This window comes from Trichosurus vulpecula, chromosome 3 (assembly GCF_011100635.1).
Source record: "Trichosurus vulpecula isolate mTriVul1 chromosome 3, mTriVul1.pri, whole genome shotgun sequence".
NCBI classification, from domain to species: Eukaryota; Metazoa; Chordata; class Mammalia; order Diprotodontia; family Phalangeridae; genus Trichosurus; species Trichosurus vulpecula.
In genome coordinates this window covers 143,473,439-143,493,277 of record NC_050575.1, presented here as the reverse complement: position 1 = coordinate 143,493,277, position 19,839 = coordinate 143,473,439, and the positions used below count along the sequence as shown (strand labels likewise).

General features: G+C 39.6%; 1 protein-coding gene across 1 annotated transcript in view; it reads left to right on the top strand.

Annotated features, from left to right (window-relative positions):
* The first annotated feature begins 10,551 nt into the window (after positions 1 to 10,551).
* SHCBP1 (SHC binding and spindle associated 1) overlaps positions 10,552 to 19,839 on the top strand; it is a 35,899-nt gene continuing 26,611 nt past the window's right edge. The window contains exons 1-4 of the mRNA XM_036751378.1: positions 10,552 to 10,717; positions 14,076 to 14,243; positions 14,698 to 14,813; positions 19,186 to 19,394. Of these exons, the coding sequence (XP_036607273.1) occupies positions 10,624 to 10,717; positions 14,076 to 14,243; positions 14,698 to 14,813; positions 19,186 to 19,394 (587 nt within the window). The 5' untranslated portion in view covers positions 10,552 to 10,623. The remainder of the gene's footprint in view (positions 10,718 to 14,075; positions 14,244 to 14,697; positions 14,814 to 19,185; positions 19,395 to 19,839) is intronic.

Sequence of the window (19,839 nt, the reverse complement as noted above, 5' to 3'; positions counted from 1 at the left end):
TATACAGAGAGATTGGTCATACCACTCCCGGGCAGATTTATCGGATCTCTTATGGGTAGTATAAATTGCAATACTTCAAAAGAATTGTGTTTTTATGGTTTTTGGAGCTCTTTCTACTTGCTCAGTCATGACACTTGGTAGATGGTATCATGAGTTGTGTGGCAAAAACAAAAATCTCCCCTAGTGGCCAACTTTCTGGTAATTATTTTCTCCAGACATTGCTAGGCTGTTCCTTAAAAGTCAGACATATGGTCCATTGTAAGGTCCATCTTGGAAGTCATGCTGACCTGCTCTGATTTGCCAGAGTTTGGTGCTCCAGTGGCATAATCTTCATGAGCTGAGGGCCAATGATGAGGGATTAGAGATTTTTAGTCAAGGCAGTCAGTATATAATGAACATCCAATATATTTAAGTTTCAGAGGAGTAGCTGAACTAAACTGGCAAAAGGAGTTTCCTCCTTGGCTAGCTCCCTACACTAATAAAATCAAAGATCCAACCTACTATACCTATGTAATACATGTGTATATGTCTATGTATATGCATACATTTGTGAACATATAATCTGTAAGTTGTATGTGTACGTGTTATATATAACACATTTTTGTGTATAGCTAAGAGGCATGTTACATATAAACTAGAGGGTGATTATTTACACTAAATGGAGACTTGTAGGGTTTCTCTAAATAAGAAGTTAACAGATGCATTTAAAATGTGATTTACTGAGCGTTTTTCAGGAACCTATTTGATGCATGAAATAAGATATGTGTGTGTAATAATTAGCACCCATTTAATCTGCTTTTTGACAAATCCAATGTATTTATGTATGAATACATATACACAGATATGTGCCACACGGTAGTGTGCTAACATTTCTTAAGAAGTTGTATCCTCATTTGAAAATGATATTACATTTGTATTTGAGATGTCAATCAGTCAATCATAAGTATTTATTAAGTGCCTACTATATGCCAAGTAAGTGCTAGGCCCTGGAGATTCAAGTGTAAAGAATGAAGTGATCTCTACTGGTATGCAAGTAACACATCCTAATAGGGGAGACAGGAAGTACACATAAAAAATACAGCATAAATATAAAATGAACAATTACAAATGTATACAAAGTGATTAAATACTAGATAATTTGGGAAGAAGGGCACTAGTACTTAGGGGAGTCAGGAAGGCTTCATGTAGAAGATTGATCTTGATCACTATCTTAAAAGAAGAGAAATATCATAAGGTGGAGGTAAGGAGGCATTGCATTCCAGGCATCTGGGGCAGTCACTGCGAGGGGAGATGGAGTGTCACATGGGAGCAACAGAGTTTGCCTGAATCTAGAGATCAGGAGCGACTGTAATGTTCAATGAGTCTGTTTTGTTAGAGACAGTTAGAGTTTTAAAAGCTATAGAGAATTTATATTTTATCCTAGAGGCAACAGGAAGCTGTTTGAGTTGATTGAGTAGATTTGTGGTCAGATCTGTATTTAAGGCCAATTACACGGGTGGGGTAGGGTTGAAGAGGATGTAGATGAGAGAACAGGGCAATACACAGAAATATAAATGCAGGATCAGTTTAAACTTTAAATTGAGGATATCTTTGCATTATGAAATGTTAGGACGCCCCCCTGTGGTACTCAGACACAAAACATACCAACTCTTTTTTTTTTTTTAGTACCATTGGTAATATAATGATGATTCTATTCCCATAGAATCGTTTTTATTTCTATTTTATAGAGTCAGGAACTTTTTTTTTCAAATCATTATAAAGAAAGTGGTTAGGATAGTCTCCTGAAGAAAATGACAATGGTGCCATCAGAATTTATTGATAACTGTGCTATTGTATCTATTTCTCTTCCTATCACTATGCCTTTCCCTTTTCTTGGAATAAACTGCCTCCTTCTAGTCCCCCCAAATTTCTATCTCTATAATTTGAAACCTCTCTTTTTCTTGAAGAGCCAATTCAGATGCTGTCTCTTCAGCTAGAGAAAAATACATATTGGGGGTTGACATCAAAACTATAATAAAAGTAATTCACTCATTGGCTTTAATAAAGCCAGAATTTTCTTTGGAATGTCTAAGACATCAGATGATATCATTGCCCCCAAATTAGTTCAGTTTAGAAAGTGAGCCAAATTTAATAAGATGAAGTTTAGGACTTCTAGTCAAGATGGTTGCCCAAATGAGAGGTAGGCTGTCTAAGTCCCCCATGTCTACACCAGCAAATTCTAGAATTTCATGCCAGACAAAATGATAAAAAATACATTGACAGACTACAATAAGTGGCATTTTCTACCTCAGAACTGCAAAAAAAATCAGCTGGAATCCCCAAGGGCAATAAGCAAAGCAAATGCAATCACTGCAGGATGGGGCAGATACACGTGGCCTGCGGCTCTTTATCCAGCCATGGCCATCAACGGCAGGATGCTGACTGGCACCCAGACTCGGATAGCCCAGGCCCAGGGGCTCTGATGTCCCTAACATTTTTTTCTTGGGACAGCATAGAGGGCTTTGAAGATCTAGTGCTGGCTCTCTATTTCTACTAATAGGGTTGGGGGGGGGGCAACCCGAGGATGTGAAGGTCAGTACAAGAACATAAGGAACAAGAGTGAGATTAAGCAGGTCAGACCACAAACCTTAGAATCATAGTGGGGAAGAGTGCCTTGTTTCTGGTACAACGCCCCAATTTGGGAACTAAAGCCGGGTAGATAATTAAATCAAATTACTAACCAGTATCAAACATTATTGCAAGTCTTATGCCATGACAACTATAAGTAGAGAGCTAAAGGGAAAAAATGGATTTTCCACAAGCATTGCATGAATACCTGAAATAAATAAGGCAAGAGATGGGAAAAAAAAGAAATAGCTCTTTAGGAAAAAATTGGAAGGAGAATAAATAGCTAAAAAGAAAGAATGGTCAATCTACCCAAGAAATGAATTTTCTGAAAACTAGAATAGGCCAAATAGAGATCAATGACTACATAAGATAACAAGAAATACTAGGCTAAAAAAATTAAAAGATTGAAAACAAAAGAAAATGCAAAATATCTGATACAAAGAAACAACTGACCTGGGAAACTGGTCAAGGGGAGATAATTTAAGAATCATGGGACTTCTTGAAAAACACGGTTAAAAAAGGGCCTGGACGTTATATTTCAAGAAATCATAAATGGAAATAGCCCGTAGCTATTAGAGCCAGAGGATAAAGTAAAAATAGAAAGAATCATCTGCGTACATTACTTTTGATCTTTTATCTCATCATTTTTTTCTGATTCTTCTTTAGAATTCCTCATTGGTTATGTTGGAGCCTGCTCATATTCTCCGTACAAAAGTAAGATAGACCCTGCTTTCAAGAAGCTCATATTCTAATGCAGGAGATAACACAGGGAAGGTTTTAGCTGCAAGTCAGATGGAAAGGTCCCATAGTCCTTAAAATGCAGCAGTAAAGGAGATGTTAATGCTTCTTCTTTAATGCCATTTTCACTGACAAAATGACACCAGTTTCTGGCATTGAATGGACATCGGTGGCAAAAACTTTCTTTTCTAGGTTTTTCAAGTAGCTGTGATTGTGATGCTGTAGGAGCAATTGGTAGTAAAGGAGGGAAGGTACTATCAGTTGAGGAGGGAAGGAGATCAGGAAATGCTTTGTGCAGAAGGTGGTACTTCAAAGAAGTGAGGGCTTCTATGAGGTGGAAGTAAGGAAGTTCATTCTCCATGTGGCAAGGCCAGTGCAAAGGTGAGACGAGGGGTAGAGTACAGTGTGTGAAACTGAGAGAAGGCCAGCGTGGTTGGGTTGTAGAGTGCAGGCAGTAGAATAACAGAGGGTAGAAAAAAAATTGGGGTCAAGTAGTGACAGGTTTTAAAAAGAAAAACAGAAGAGTTTATATTTTATCCTAGAGGCAACTGGAGTTTGTTGAGCAGGGAAGTGCCATCAGTTCTTAAAATGAGGAAAATAACTTTTAAAAAATAAATTCAAGTTATAGTTTTATTCAAGACTACAGGAAGATTTTTTATATACTTTAGTGGTTTTGACACTGTTGCTTTTGAAGATCAGGTTAAAGAAACCCATAAAAAGTTGATGTGGTAAAGCGATGTAAATAGGAAAACAACAAACATCCAGATGTTTGAGACTCATGCACAGAGAGTGGATTGTGGTCACTGCTTTAGAGTATGTAGCTTACCACCTAATACTGTAGAGGTCTTCTGTTCATTCATTCCCATATAATACACATAAATGTTCAGAGTTTTTTTTTTAACATTAAAAAAAGAAAATTTATTCCCTTGAAACCTATCCCAAGACAAAAGTTTAAATTCAACTGTTGTGTTATCAGTGTTAGCTAATTTTCACTGATCAGGACCATTAGCGGAAAACAGTGACTATAGGAAGATCTCTTTAGCAGCTATGTAGAAGATAGATTGAAATGGAGAAAGCAGGGAAATCCATCAGGAATCCACTGTAATAGCCCAAGTGAGAGATGATGAGAAGTCAGCTAAGCCGGTGGCTGTGTGAATAGGAAGACCTGGGTTCAAGTCCAGTCTTTGAACTTTCTATTGTGACCATGGCTGAGTCTCAGTTTCCTTATCTGTATAATTTGGATAATAATACCTGTACCTAATATATGGGACCTAATAGGTACCTAATGTATATAGGATCTGTACCTAGTGAGGTCATTGTGGGACTTGAATGAGATTAAGGTATTTAAAATACTTTATAAACCTTGAAGTGCTATATAAATATTAGCTATTACTATTATCCCCTTTTTCTCAGACTTTAAACTTTGGAGACCATGTCAGTTTTTCATCTTTGTATCTCCAGCATTTAACAGAGTAGGCACTTCATAAATAGTAGTTGAATTAAATTCGTACATTTTTTTTGGTTGAATGATGCCAGGGAAAAATGATGAACCCTCTCCTTCCCTCCCCTCCCCTCTCCTCTCCTTTCCTCTCGTTGTGAGAGCTGGAGAGCTCCAGCCTTCGTTATTCTTCCAATCTCTTCAAGCTTCAAATGGTTTAGGGCATTTCTGGCTTCTAGCTTCCAGAAGGGAGTGGAAAAGGCCACCCCTCACTTAGGCAGCTGAAGGAAAAGAGTCTGGGAATAAATGAGAGGAGCAGACAGTCTCCACCAGGTCCATATCCTCAGCTTGCTACACTAGAGACTGTGAGGAGTTTCCCCTTGGGTGAGGTCTAGGACACTCTTGGTTGAGCTGAGTTAACTCGCTCCCACTGGGAGAGCTCTTTTACTCTGTATCATCTGGTAAATATTCTCCTCTATGTGCTTTCTTTGATTTCTGTTTTGCTACTGATTTGGATAAATAGATTTTCTTTAAAAATTGCTATTTGCTATGTGTGCTCATTGTGAAATTTGGTATTAGGTAGGAAAGGGATCAAGCCTTGTCTGTAGAGCCTGGGGTCCTCCTTCCCCTGATAATGAGAAACAGCAATCAAATGTTAGATTGAACCAGATCATATTCCATAGACTAACAGTATTTAAGGGAATGATACCTCTTCTCTTTGAGGAGAGCCGAGTGGCCTCTGGCCCAAACTTCCTGTTTCTCCTCCTGGCAGGACTTAAAGTCTCCTGTGGAGAAGGGTGGGGAGAGAAGAGGTTCAAGATGTCTGTTTTGCCTCCCTTCAAGCCACATAAGGACAGCCCTCACCACATGTGGTCCTATGCCATACATGGGGTCTTGTTACATGTGGGCTTTCTATGTTATATTTTGAAACCCAGTAGGGAATTGCAAAACAAAGTATTATGTGAAATTTGGGAGCTGTCAGGATGTATAAAGGAAGGCTTCTTGGAAGAGGTGGTATTTGAGCTGTGCTTTAAAGATTAAGTTAAAATTCACCAAACAAAGAAGAGAAAAGACTCTTTTCCAGGTGCAGGGAGCAAAAGCTTGGAGATAGGAGAATACAGGGCACATTAATGGGATAGAAGGTACAGTGTAGCTGCAAGGTGCAATGCATAGACAAAGATGAAAACCATGACTGATGGCTGGGTATACAGGGTGGTGCCAGGCTGTGGTGGGTCTTGAATACTAGCTAGGAGTTTGGAATTTATTTGATAGGCAAGGGAGAGCCACTGAAAACTTTTAAGCAGAAGAACGACCTGACCAGATTGATGTGTAAGTCATTAAAATTTATTTTTAGTGCCCCAGTCTCTCTACTTTATAGCTCTCTCTTCCACTCTGTTGTCATTTTCTCCCTCCTTGGATGCCCAGAATTTTCCTTCTCTTTCCCCAGAAAATTTGCTCTGAAGACTGGTTTGAAAAGCATTCACAGTATCTCAGGAGGAGAGATGAAACAGATGTTACGTTTATTTAACAAGTGGGCCCCTGAAGTCTCTAACTGGTTCTGGGGCCCCTTGTTACTTTTCCTGTTTTGAGTAATCAGTTATACAAAAAATGGCTCAAAGTCTCTATTTAGAACAACTCTATTAGCAGACCGTGAAAGAGACACCAATGTAATACTAAAAGTAGTTAATTAAGATATGAAAACTGTGAAAATTTTAAGAGGAAATAAAATTGTAGAATCATTCTCTGATGCCCATATATATATATTACATATATATACATATGCAGATGTATATATATATATATATATATATATATATATATATATATATATGCATGTGAACATAATCTCATCATTTTTCGAGGTGGTTGAAGGGGAGAAAGAATCTCTTGGGGAAAACTTATGAGGTGTGTGGGGTGTGTTTGTGAAACTGTCCCTCATCATATGGGCAGATGGATTGAGGAAATTGTCCATTAATCTTTGTTGAAGGTTTTCAGTGGCCAGCTATGCTACCACCTTGGGGAAGGTTGGAGTCTGCTGAAGCTCAGCAGGCATCAGGATTCTATTAGGACTCTTAGGTTTGGGGTCCCCATGACAATACCATCCTATGCCTTCCTCTTTCTGTATCCCCACTCTGATCCCAGCCCCCAGCTTGCCTCTTTGTTTCTACTCTTGGTAGTTCAGGAACATCACGGGATTTCTCTTTCCATGATAACTTCTCAATTTTACCTGTCTCTGCACTAAGTAGGTCTCCCCTTCCCTTTTTTATTTTTTTCAAGTTCCTTGCCTGTTCTTACATCCAGGTTCAAGGCCCAAGGGAAAATCCAATGGCCTAGAGCTTTCCCCAGTGAACAGGAGTTCCCCTATCTTCTCATTGTGGACACTGCTCTGGGGCCTTTCCCTTAAGGGTAGGTAACGCCTATCCAAATTGACTGAATTAATGAAAAAGCATTTTAAAAATAACTAAATTTTAAACTTTCATTTAAAAAATTTTTGAGTTCCAAATTTGCTTTTGTTCTAGCTCTTCCCCCACCCTTGAGAAGGCAAGCAATATGACAGTTACACATGTGAAGTCATGCAAAACATTTTCATATTAGCCATGTTGCAAAAAGCAAAAAGGCAAGAAAAATAAAGAAAGTGGAAAAAAGTATGCTTCAATCTGTACTCAGAATTCATCAGTTCTCTCTCTGGAGGTGGATAGCATTTGAAAAAGCATTTATTAAGTTCTGACCAAGAGCCAAGCACTATGTTAAATGTTGGGATACAAATACTGAAGTGGATGGTCCTCACTTTCAAGAAGCTCATGCTCTAATATTTGTGTGGGTATGTGTGGGGGGTGATAAGACATATGGGAGGATTCAGCTGCATGTAAGACAGAAAGTGATGAAAGTCTTAAGAACTTAGTATAGTGGATATGATATTGATCTTGGAGTCAAGTAAACCTGCACTCAAATATTGCCTCAGTAATATGAAATAAATTCAAGGTTATGGGGATAGTGAGTAGAAGGAGTCACTAGCAGCTGGAAGGATGAGGAAAGGTTTCATGTAGGAGGCAGCCTTTAAGCTGAACCTTGAAAGAAGGCAGGGAGTCTTAGGGATACAGGTGAGAAGAGAGTGAATTTCAGGCACGATGGGGAGCCTGTGAAAAGAAATGGAAATTCCTGACTGGGGAATAGCAAATAGGTCAATTTGGCAGGAATCTGAGTGCTTTAATCATCTCTGATGTTTATATAGCACTCTAAGGTTTATAAAGCACTTTACTATGACCATTATTAGATAATGTGATCTTCCTGAGTGAGGTAGGAATTAAACAAATTAACACACCCATTTTACAGATAAGGAAGATGAGGTCTGGACAACTGGTGTCCTCCTAATAACTCTTTATTTCCCACCCGGCTGCATTCATTTTGGCCTTCATTAGCTTCTTCTTCAGTCGCTATCATTTTAGACTTTTTAGTCTTCTCCAGATGTATTTGCACTCATTTTGGATTTTTTGGATGTCTCCACTGTGCCTCCAAGCTGGGAATCTTTCAATCTGAATTGGAATTATTCTACACTGCTTCTCACCCCCACCTCATTTTTGTATGTCATCTTCCCCATTAGATTTTAAGTTTCTTGAGGGCAAGGACTGTCTTTTACATATTTGTATCTCCAGTACTTAGCACAGGGCCTGGGAACATAGTAGACACTGTGTGGGTCAAAAGACCACTGACTCAAGTAAAAAAAAAACAGAGGTATCTCGGTTTCTTAAGGCAGAAAAAAACCAGAAGCTTTATTTGATCAAGTCTCGCAAGAATTGGGCATCTCTCACTAGTAGGGCAGAGATAGCAGTGACGAGAGGCAAGGGGGAGAAGACAAGTAGGGAGATATATACCCTTGTACAAACAATTCTAAGAAATCCCACCCCAGAGGCTGGACCCCCGTCCCCATCTGCGGAGATGAGTGGCCTGACAATCTAACCAGGAATAAGTTTTTACCCAATATAGGCACAGAAACTACGGAATTACCTTATAGGGAAACTTTAATGCTAAGATGGCCGTTTGTTAGTAGGCTAGGGGACGGGGAGAGGGGAATACCATCTGGTTTCCCCGAAATCATATGATTTACAGGAAAACAAAACTTAGGACTGGTGAGGTTCACATCCTAACTAAATTTGTACTATCTCTATTTGAATATTGCCTTGCCTGAGTTATTCATAGGGAAGCTTTCACAATCTTGTGTTCTATTCACAGCTGAGGTGACATCTATGAATCTAAAGAAAAAGGGGGAGAAAGACATTCCTAAAGGCTAAATAATCAGATTCCCACAGACTCAAATTTATCTCATTTCCCTTTTCTCTAAATATTGATTCTCAAACATTTTAGATATAAATACATATATATACATATTCCCTGTGAAGCCTTCACACTTTATTCTCTCACTATCTCACACAACACTTTAATAAATGCTAAATGAATGAAGGGTCTTCCAACCTATTAGATTTTTATGCTTCTTGAGGGCAAGGACTGTCTTTTACATATTTGTATCCCCAGTACTTAACACAGTGCGTGGCACATACTTTATGAATGCTTATTGAGTGGCATGCTGAAATAGAGAAGCCCCCTCAGAACCGTATCCAGTGAAACACTGAAATAGTGAACTCCACCCCCACCTCCCACCCCACCTCCCACCCCACCTCCCACCTTGTACCCCTTCTATATTTTTAGAAACTGCTATGCCGAGAAAGTAGAAACAAGAAATTACATCAGTATACAGACACCTGCAAGGTCCTGTTTTATCTGGCTTTTACTCCCTTTTCCCTGGTCTCCCACGTGACTTTTTGTTCTTTGTTCTCTGTTGCTGCGAAAAGATTCTCCGTTTAGAATGTGAGCTCCAAATCCCTTCAATGGGAAGAGGAGCCAGTAGGGGGTGGGGGAACTCTGTGTTAGGGTCTATATAACTCGATTTGAGCTGTATGCCACACACACGCCCTGGCATCATTTTGGGCCACGCTGGGGTGGGTCCTTTCTCATGAGAAAGTAATAAATTCCTTTTTGCCTTTTCTCAAGAACACTGTTTATTTTTAATGTGAGTGGTGGTCTCAGACCCACACACTATTGACTACTGATTTGTGTCAGAGATACCACAGACAAGACAACCAGGTCTCTATTCCAAGCATAGCTCTCTTGCCACCACATTACACAGCTTCTCAAAAAAAAAAAAACCCAAAAAACAAAAGCCAACCCCTGATATTTATACGGTATCTTAAGATCTACCAATTCAACTTATCAAGTGCCTCTTACTTGGCAGGCAATGGAGGCTCTGGGGATACAAAGACAAAAAACCAGAAACAGTGCCTGCTCTCAAGAAGGATACAACGTGTACCCAGATGAGTAAAAACAAACGATTTACTGAGCAATAGGAAGCCATGTGATTCCGTGGGAAAAGTACTGGGCCTGAAGTCTAGTGTAATTTCTGCCTCGGTCTAGCATTTACCAACAGTTGCGACGCTAGGTTAGGCAAGGCATTTATCTTCCTCGGTTCTCAGTTTGCAAAAAGCGAAGGGGTTGGATTGGAGGGAGTCTAAAAACACTCCCAGATCTAAATCTAAAATTCTATGACCTCAGGCGGATGGAAACAGCTACGTTAGTGCCGTTGAGGCTGCAACCTCGCCTCCCCGCCAGCAGAGGGAGACACAGTTGGGTCTTGATATGCCGAGAGGCGGCCGGGCTCGGTGCCTGCCTGAAGGGCGAACGTAAGTAAGCCCTCCTCTGATTGGGTCTCTGTGCTTCTGGCTACTCTCCAACCAGAGCCGGTGGGCTTACGTCACGGCGTCCCAGGGTGCAGCCCGCGGAAATTTGAAATGGCTGAAGGGTTGGTGACGGCTGAGGGCTTGGGCGCTGCGGAGCCGGGCCCGGAGCCGGGCTCTCCCGAGCTGCCCGCGTTCATGAAGCACGGTACGCATCCTTCCGTCCCCGGGGCGGCCGCGGTGGGCCTGGCGGGCGGGGGCCGCGGCTGTCGTCCGCCCCTGGCGCTTCCAATCCCTCTGGCCCTGGGCGCCCCCCGCCCTCTGCGGGGCGGTGCGTCCTCTGCCCCCGGGAGCCCCCAGGGGAGGGAGTCCGGCGGCGTCGGGGCAGGAAGGACCCCGGGGCCACAGGGACACGCCCGGGATAGTTCTGCGTGGGTCGCGTTTTCTGATCCCTTCCGTCCGTGTGACTTCGGTCCGGTCACTCGACCTCTCTGGGCCTTATTTAATTTCCCTGGTCTGTAAAAGAGGGGGTTGGACCGGGTGACTGCGGCTGACCCGCTGCTAGGAGGCTGGGGGTGCTCCGGACCCCTCAAGGCCGGCCTAGGTAAAGCAACCAGGGAGGCATATTTCGAGAAAGAAGAGTGGGGGCGGGCGCGGCCCCGGCCGCGGCCGCACAGCCAGTCTCCAGGGTAGAAGTAGGAGCAAAGCAAGGGGCCAATTTAGGCTAGATGTTAGGGGAAATTCCGGTGGAACGGGAGGTAGTGAGTTCCCCGTCGCTGGAGATTTTCAGTCATCTATTTGGCCGTGTGCCAGGGATGTTGTAGGCGCGTAGTGTTCAGTAGTTGACGGACTAAACGCCCTCTGAGGTCCTTCCGGACTCTGAGATTCTTTGAAGCGCTCAGGCCCCGTCCAGCTGGAGAGGAGGGAGGGAATGCGGGCAAAGTTTGGACCGTATGTCTGCCATAAAGTCAAACGGGACAAATATATCATGTCTTTGTGCACGTGCAAGCTTGGTAAATGATTATTGAATAACAGACAGGGTCCGAAACTGGTAGGATGCTTGTATTCAGCCTTTGAAAACCCAGCTACCTTTGCCACTCCAGGTATTAGAGGACAGCGATCACAATAGCTAATTGCCCATAAGAATAGCTAGCGCTTTTGTAATGCTTCAAGGTTTGCAAAGCTCTTTTCAAAAACTGCCTTATTTTATCCTCGCGACAAACCCAGGAAGTCGGTGCTAATAAATCTTGACCACTTAAGGCTCTGAGTTTAGACAGATATCACCTGGCACTCCTAAGTCATGAAGAAAGGGGGTTTCGATTCTGGTTTAGTTGAGAAAGTACGCTGATACAGTCATGAATCCTTGAAATATTCAAATATTATACTGTAAGATGTAGGGTGATCCAGGTTAAGGCCATGAGAGAGAAGTACTCTTGTAGTTAGAAGACTCAGGTTTACCTGCCATGTAAATGGATTGGATTCAGATCTTTCCAGCTCTGATCTGTAACCTGGGCTAAATTGTTGACCACAGGCAAGTCACTTATTTATGAGTCTGAGAATAGATTTCTTTTCCCTACTCATTTTGCCTTAGTCTTTTCCTTTACCCTTGCTGCATCTTTCTTACCTTGTAAGATATGTATCTCTGAACACATTGTATCCCCTCCATGTAGAAAACAAGTTCCTTGGCGAGGGTGGGGGTGGGGGGGGGGTTGTATTTTTTCTGCCTTGGCATCCTGTCACCTACTTCAGTACTGCACCCCTAGTAGTCATTAATAAATGTTTCTTCAGTTGAATTAAATCTCAGCTTCCTTCTTTGTAAACTGGAAAAATAAAAACACTTTTTCTACAGGAAGCCTTCCCCAACCCCTCTTTAATTCCAGTGCCTTCTGTTAATTATTTCCTATTTAATCTGATTATAGCTTGTTTTGTATATATTTATTTGCATGTTGTCTCCCCCAATAGATTGTAAGCTCTTTAAGGGTAAGGTTGTCTCTTTTGTATCCCAAGGATTTAGCACAGTGCCTGGCACATAGTAGGTGCTTAATAAATATTGATTGATTGATTGTTGTAAGGAAAGTGCTTTTTAAGCCTTGAAGTCCCATGTAGATCTGAGTTATTACCTTTCATACAGAGTTCTTATGAAGAAAGTGCTTTGTAAAATGTAAAGGACTATATAAATGAGTTACTGATATTATTTTGTCACTTTGGGGTTTTCTAGTTTCAAACCCAGTCAGTATTTTCAGTCCTGAAATGTAGATCCCCATTGCACTGTATGCCTCCATTGCTGTACTGTGGGGCTAAGTAAAGCCAAGTGCAAGCTACCAGGGCAGTCCCAAGACTTGGAGTAGAAAGAGTCTAGGAAAGCAGGAGCAATGTGAGGTAAGAGAAGTGAATGCTACCAATATTTAATATTAACTAGCTCTGAAACACTTAGGGATGCTACTCCTGTCAATCTTAAATCCATCTGTGGACTGCTACCATAAACGTTGATGATGGTCAGTTATTTTCAGTCATGTCTGACATTTTGTTAGACATTTGCCAAAACCCCCATTTGGGTGGTTTGCCATTTCCTTCTCCAGTTCATTTTACAGATGAGGAACTGAGGAAAACAGGGTTAAGTGACTTGCCCAAAGTCACGCAGCTAGTAAGTGTCTGAGGCCACATTTGAACTTAGAAAGATGAGCCTTCCTGACTCCAGGCTGTGCACCCTATCCACTGTGCCAGCTGCCTCTAGCTGCCCCTAAACATTGGCCTATATTATTAATTGGATATGGTTTGTTATTGTATAGAATACTGTTTGGGAGAGAGGTAAAATTGGGAAGTCAGCATGGAATGATAAATCCTGCGTTGTTACTTAGCTATTAAGAGTAGAAACAGAGAGGTAAACTACAGAAACTGCTACAGATAGTAAATGTTTGATATAATTATGATTAATCATATTTTTATCATTGAGGGCCAGCTTATAGAAGATTTTTTGGACAGTTTTTTAAAATGCTAACGTCTCCAATGAGAAGGAGCCCACAGCCTACATAAGAGGAAAGTAAACCCTTTTCTATTAAAAGTTATTTTATCACTGTATATTGAACAAGCACTATGAACTTGAAGTTGTGGAGTAAAAAAAGAGAGGCTCCCAGTTCTCTAACAGTGCCATCTTTAGAGAAGAAGAGTCATAAATCACCCTTTTCCCTATTCCCCAGTAAATTTATAGTATTGTCATGAGGGAAATGCCATATGACTGTAAAATGTTGAGTAAATAAAAAGTGCTAAATCATGGTAAAGAATTAGAGGTGTATCTTTGGAGGAAAGTCAGGAAAGCATCTTTTGATGTAAAAATCTAAACTTGTAAAAAGCTCTTAGGATTTTGAAGTAGAACTTTTAATTTGGTATGTTTTCAGCCTTGCTTGGATAAACTATAGTCCCAGTCTGACAAGGGGAGAGGTAAATAAACTATGATACCTCAATGCTCATTTGTGCTTTTCTGTTCTAATGAGTGTTTTAATTTTTGTATAATTGAAAAACATTGGAAGTGTGTAGGAAGTTGAATGTTCTTCTTTTTATTCTTTTAGACTTATTGCAAGATGAAGATACATTCAGTGATTATGGCAGTCATGATAAGCCAGGGACCATTTTGCAGAGGTTTGTGCCAGAAGGGAATGTACCTTTTCCAGACATTTTCCAAACAAATCAGCTTTTGTTCTATGAGCGATTCAGAGCCTATCAAGATTATATTCTAGGTAAGTATTCACTTTGCATGTAAGATGGGCTTTCTTGCTTCTTATATTTTCAGTGTCTTTGTAATTTGGTGGGAATATGGCATCTTTTTACTGCACTGCTGTACCCTAGAATCTGCTGTTGGAATTACTGTGTAAATAGAGCCACTGTTTCTGAGATAGGGAATGGAATCTTCTTTCTCTGCCATTTATTGGCTGTGGGACCTTGGACAAGCAATACAAACTCTCTAAATCTCAGTTTCCTCATTTGTAATATGAGGATGGTAATATTTTTACTACTTCAAAGAATAATTACTACAAAAAAATGTGTGTTAACGCATTTGAGAACAGTCTTTTTAGTCTGACTGCAGTGTCGTATTGAGAATGGAGTGCACACATCAAATGGTTGGGTGGACGGTAGCTTCCTTCTGCTTTATGTAGTATAAATTCTTATTTCAAGTATTTAATTTGTTTGTAGCTGACTGCAAGGCTTCCGAGGTAAGGGAATTCACAGCTGAGTACTTGGAGAAGGTCCTTGAACCATCTGGATGGCAGGCAATCTGGCGCACTAATGTGTTCGAGGTGCTGGTTGAGGTAAATTTAATTCAGTTGTTAAGACATTTGTCTCTAGCTAAAAGCACTTTACTTCAGACTGTTATAGCCAAAGTACTTATTTTTAATTAAAGTTTATGAGCTGATTGAAAATAGCATGTTTTCCACATCTAATTGCCACGGTGGATAAAGCATTCAAGCAAATTTTAAAAGCAACTGAAGGAAAGCTATTTGGGAATCTCAATAGTTTAAGTTTCAGTGTCCTCTTGATAAGGAGAAGTTGACTATAGATCTATGAAGTGTAGGTATTCTGAACTCATTTAAAAAATAAGGTCTAGTTATAAAGTCAACAGCAGTTTCAATTAATTTTTTGTCGTTTTAATTGTAGCACATTAAATAGCTCAAACCGAATAGGCAATGCAAGACGGCCCATTTTTTGCTTAACAAATCTGTAGTTATGTGGTTAATCTCTTGGTAATGTGCCCCATTGCAGAAAGTAAAACAATCTTATTTTTCAACTGACTGGGTCTTTCCCATTAAATTTGCACTCTAATTACAGCTGTGAATTTTCTCAGTGTTTGTTAACTGGACCACAAAAACCCCAGCTAAACTGTAATGTTAAACTGACAAGTGTGAATACAAGTCACTATACTACAACTCCTTTAGAAACAACGTCATTTACTGCAGTGCTTATGTACAGGACAGTGAATCATAGATGTTGCTTGTGAATTTTTTATCTTAACCCTGGATTTCTGTATTAATTTGGAATAAAGTTCACACTTAGAAATTTTTATTAGGATAGTTCTTTGAGAATCTTCTGGAATAACTTTTTAATCTTTGAGATCAGTATTTTTGAAAAAAAAATTCATATTTGATAAGACATCTTTATTTTTTTCTCAATTCATATGGGAGTAAGGATACCTTCTGTTGTCTGATGACATATTGGTACAGACTGACTTTAAAGTGGATGTATCTATTCTACCCATTGATTATTAATCAAAGAATTATTTACCTGAAAAGATACATGATTGTATCATGGTAGTGCTCCTTCAGTATTATGATAGAGAATTTTATGGGTTACTTTGGCCAAAAAAATTGGTGGTGAACTTCTCTATTCTTGACTATGCTGGTGCTTGGGTGATAGTTTGTTCCTGTGCCAATATTTGAAGCAGTTCCGGCTTGATAGAACTTTAGGAGCTTGTGCTCTAATAGCATAACTTTCAAAAACTTAAAGTTATCTCCATAGCGTGATGATACACTGGAGGTAGGGCTTTATTGGAGCCATTTCCGTCCATACAGTGGGAAAAAAAATTCTAGATAGGTTTGATTTTTTTAAATTCTGAAATTCAACACCAAGAGAGCATTTCCACAATACAATAAAACACAAAAGAGGATTCTATATGAAATTATGAATCTCTGTGTCACACTGCTTACTTTTTATTTTAAAAAAAGTTTGCAATAAATTCCACTTGTTACTTTCAAAATTGTCCTTTAGATGAGGATTTTTAAAGGAAGATCATTCAGAAAAATAGCCATAAGTTGAAGAATTGTATTTAGGGTAAAGTAAAACTAACAAGATTTTTCTCATATGATGATTACTTTGCCTTGTTCTCTCAGTGTGATTTTTTCTTTTACCATTTGGTACTAAAGAGGTTGCTTTCCATGAAATTTGAAAGTTTCAGAAGTCTTAAAAGGTCTTAAAGACCCTTTGATTATTGGTATAGTAGTGTCAGGCTATAGAACTGTGACATTCTTAAATATATTCTTCCTGTTGAAACTCTGCAGTATTAAAAGCGATGATATTCACAGTAAACTTTTGAATTTAGGAAAATGCCTAAATTTTCAGAGTCAAATATGGATATTTGTGATTTAACTTTAGAGTCTTAGCCTAACTTTGGTCTGTTCTATGTTCTTTAAGCAATACACTAATTATGTTACAACTTGCCTGACTATATATTTTAGAGATGATTTTGACATGGTCTTCCTTTAATACTTTAATGGATTAGTATTCTCATTGGTGTGGGTAGTCTCACTAGTACAAATCAAATATTTATCCATACCTTCTCATCTTTTTATTCATGTCCTTGGCTGTCTGTAAATCCTCCATAGTGGATCTACTCAGCATTTTGGAGGCCTTCTTCTAGTTCTTTTAATAGTTTATGGGTAGCCATGCAGTTCGTAGGATCATAGAAGGAAAGCTGGAATGGACCTTAAAGGCTGCCTGCTACAAACCTCTCATTTTGCAGATGAGGCAGCTGAGGCCAGGAGAATCAAAGCGACTTGCTGCAGGCCATCCATCCAAGTGGTCAGCAGAGCCATGATTTGAAGCCAGGTCTTCTGATTCCAAATCCAGTCCTCTTTTTTTTTTTTTTTTTTTTCACTGTACTTGCAGCTTGGTGGCACAGTGCAGAAGTGATAGATTTGGAGTTGGAAGACTTGGGTTCTAATCCTACTTCTGCCACTTTATTTCCTGTGTGGCCTTGGCTAAGTTACTGAGCCTCACTCACCTCATAGAAAAAAGAAGACTCTAAGATGCTTTTCATCTCTAAATCTATTATCCTGTGATCCCTGACTCTTGGGCTATTATCTCCCCCACTTGCTGCATGACTGACTTACCTCCATTTTGGCCTTGATGGTGCCATTCATGCTGCACCTGATAAGTATTCATTGTTGGTAATAGGCTGCACCTGAACCTTCTTACTCAATTTAAAGTAACCTCCAAATCCTACATTAAGTTACAAAAGTCAACAAATAATTTGTAAGAAAATTCAACTGTGGGCAGTATTTGATAGGAAGGCAGATGAAGTTAGGCTTCTGAGATTATTTGGAACCATAGTTTGAGGCATTTTTAGGAAGTCAACAATTATTTATTAAGAACGTTCCACATCCACACGCCAGGTTCTGTACTAGGTGCTGAGAATACAAAGACAGAAATGAAACAATTCATATCTCCAAGGAACTTATCATTTTTTGGGGTGGGGGGGTGCTTTGTGTATAAATATTTGCAAAATATATAAAAAATAAATACAAGGCAGTTTTTTTTGGAGGGGTAGGGAGTCTAGCAGATGGGGATCAGGAAACTTTATATAGAAGGTGGTGCTTTTGCTAAGTTTTTTAGGGAAATGAGATTGTGAGAGGCAGAGGTGAGTGAGTGCATCAAGGTGTGGGGGATAGTCAGCTGTACAAAGATGGGAGAGAGATGGGGGATGGAATGTATTGTTTGAAGAACAGTGAGACGATCAATTCAGCTGTACCATAGCAAGTATGAAGGGAGCAATGTATAACAAGACTGGAAAGGTAAGTGGAGGCTGAGTTTTGAAAGGTTGCAAATGCTAATAAATGGAGGAGTTTTTATTTCATCTAGAGGTAATAGGGAACCAGTGGAGTTTATTGCATAAAAGAATGACATGGTCAGACTTGCATTTTAGGAAAATCATTTTGGCATTTGTGGAGAATAGATTGGGGAGAGGAGAGCCTTGAGGAAGGGAGATCAATAAGGAGTTAACTCCTCTTTATACATGTTAAAGTTTATATGTTTTTTGAAGTCTTAGACTATAAGAATTTTTCACCTTTGAGTTATTAAATTTTCAGTTATTTTTTTACATCTTAAAATGAAACAGAAAATCTGCCTACACATTCTTCCGAAGAATTTTGTAGACTGAATTGGAAGAGATGTTGGAGACCATCTACACTGACCCCTAACTGCGCTGTGGTCTTGACATCATCCCTTACAAGTGATCTTCTAGCCCCCTTAGAAGCCACCATACCTCTGCCTCCTGGGGTCAGGCAGAATAGTTCTAATTTCTCTTTCACATGACAGCCTATCAAATCCCCAAAGACAGCTATTATTTCTGTTCCCCCAAAGGTTAAACATCTGTAGTACCTTCATTTGCTCTTCATATGGTATTGTCACTGGTTCTACTGCCATCCTGGTTGCTTTTTTCTAGATTTCTCCATTTGTCAGTGTAGATCCTAAAATGTGGAAAGCAGAACTAAATATAGTATTCCAGATGTGGACTGATGCAGGATACAGTGGGACTGCCACCTCCTTATGTCTCTTAATGCAGCCTAAGGTTGAATTAGCTTCTTTGGCTGATGTGGTATATTGTTGACTGCTTCTGAGTTTGTAGTTCATTGAAAATAAACCTCAAGAACTTTTTCTCATGAACTGTTATCCAGCTGTACCTCTTTCATCTTTCATTTGGGAGGTTTTTTTTTTTTTAAACTGAAGTGTCTGACTTTGTATTTATTCCTATTAAGCAGTATCTTATATTCGATCCATTGTTCTAGACTGATCTTTTGAGATCCTTACTCTGTCCTCTAGTGTATTCAGTTGTCCTCCCTAGCGTTGTTTTACTTGTACACTTGATAAGAATGCTGTCTTAACAAATTGTCATATTATTTTAAATTTTAGGTCACAGATGTGGATTTTTCATCTCTGAAAGCAGAAGTGAAACTTACTCACCCTTACCTTTGTGAATCTAGAGTTAGTACCTTTACTTTGGAATGCATGAAAGAATTGCTGGAACTGAAAGAAAATCAGTTGCCTCTTCAAGAACTCTGGGTGGTGTTTGATGATTCAGGAGAGTTTGACCAGACAGCACTTGCAATTGAACATGTCAGGTAAGAAGAAAAATGTATAAAAATGATTTTGTACCCAGAAATATTGGATGGAATTGAGGTTGCAAAGACCCCAAAACTAAGCTATCAGATCAGTTATTATGTCTTTATTTTAAAAGGCTTAAAGACAGAGGTTTTTTCTTTAAATGTATGCTTGCAGAAGCAGTGATATTAAAAAATAAAACACCTGGAAAAAGGACTTTTAGTGTGGAGAATTTTTGTAGGAGCTGGGTTATTTGGAAATTATTGTTAGAGAATTTTTAAGGTTCTGGGAAGCTGGGGCTTATGGGCAATAACTGAATTTAAGGGAAAATAAATATTACATGTTCTGAGAGAGTCCCAAGACTGAAGAACTGACTTTTAACAAGGTGGTAGAGAATGACATGTGCTAGAAAAACTTGCCCTGATTTTTCCACGTATCTTCTATTTTCTTTTTTATCAGTTCATG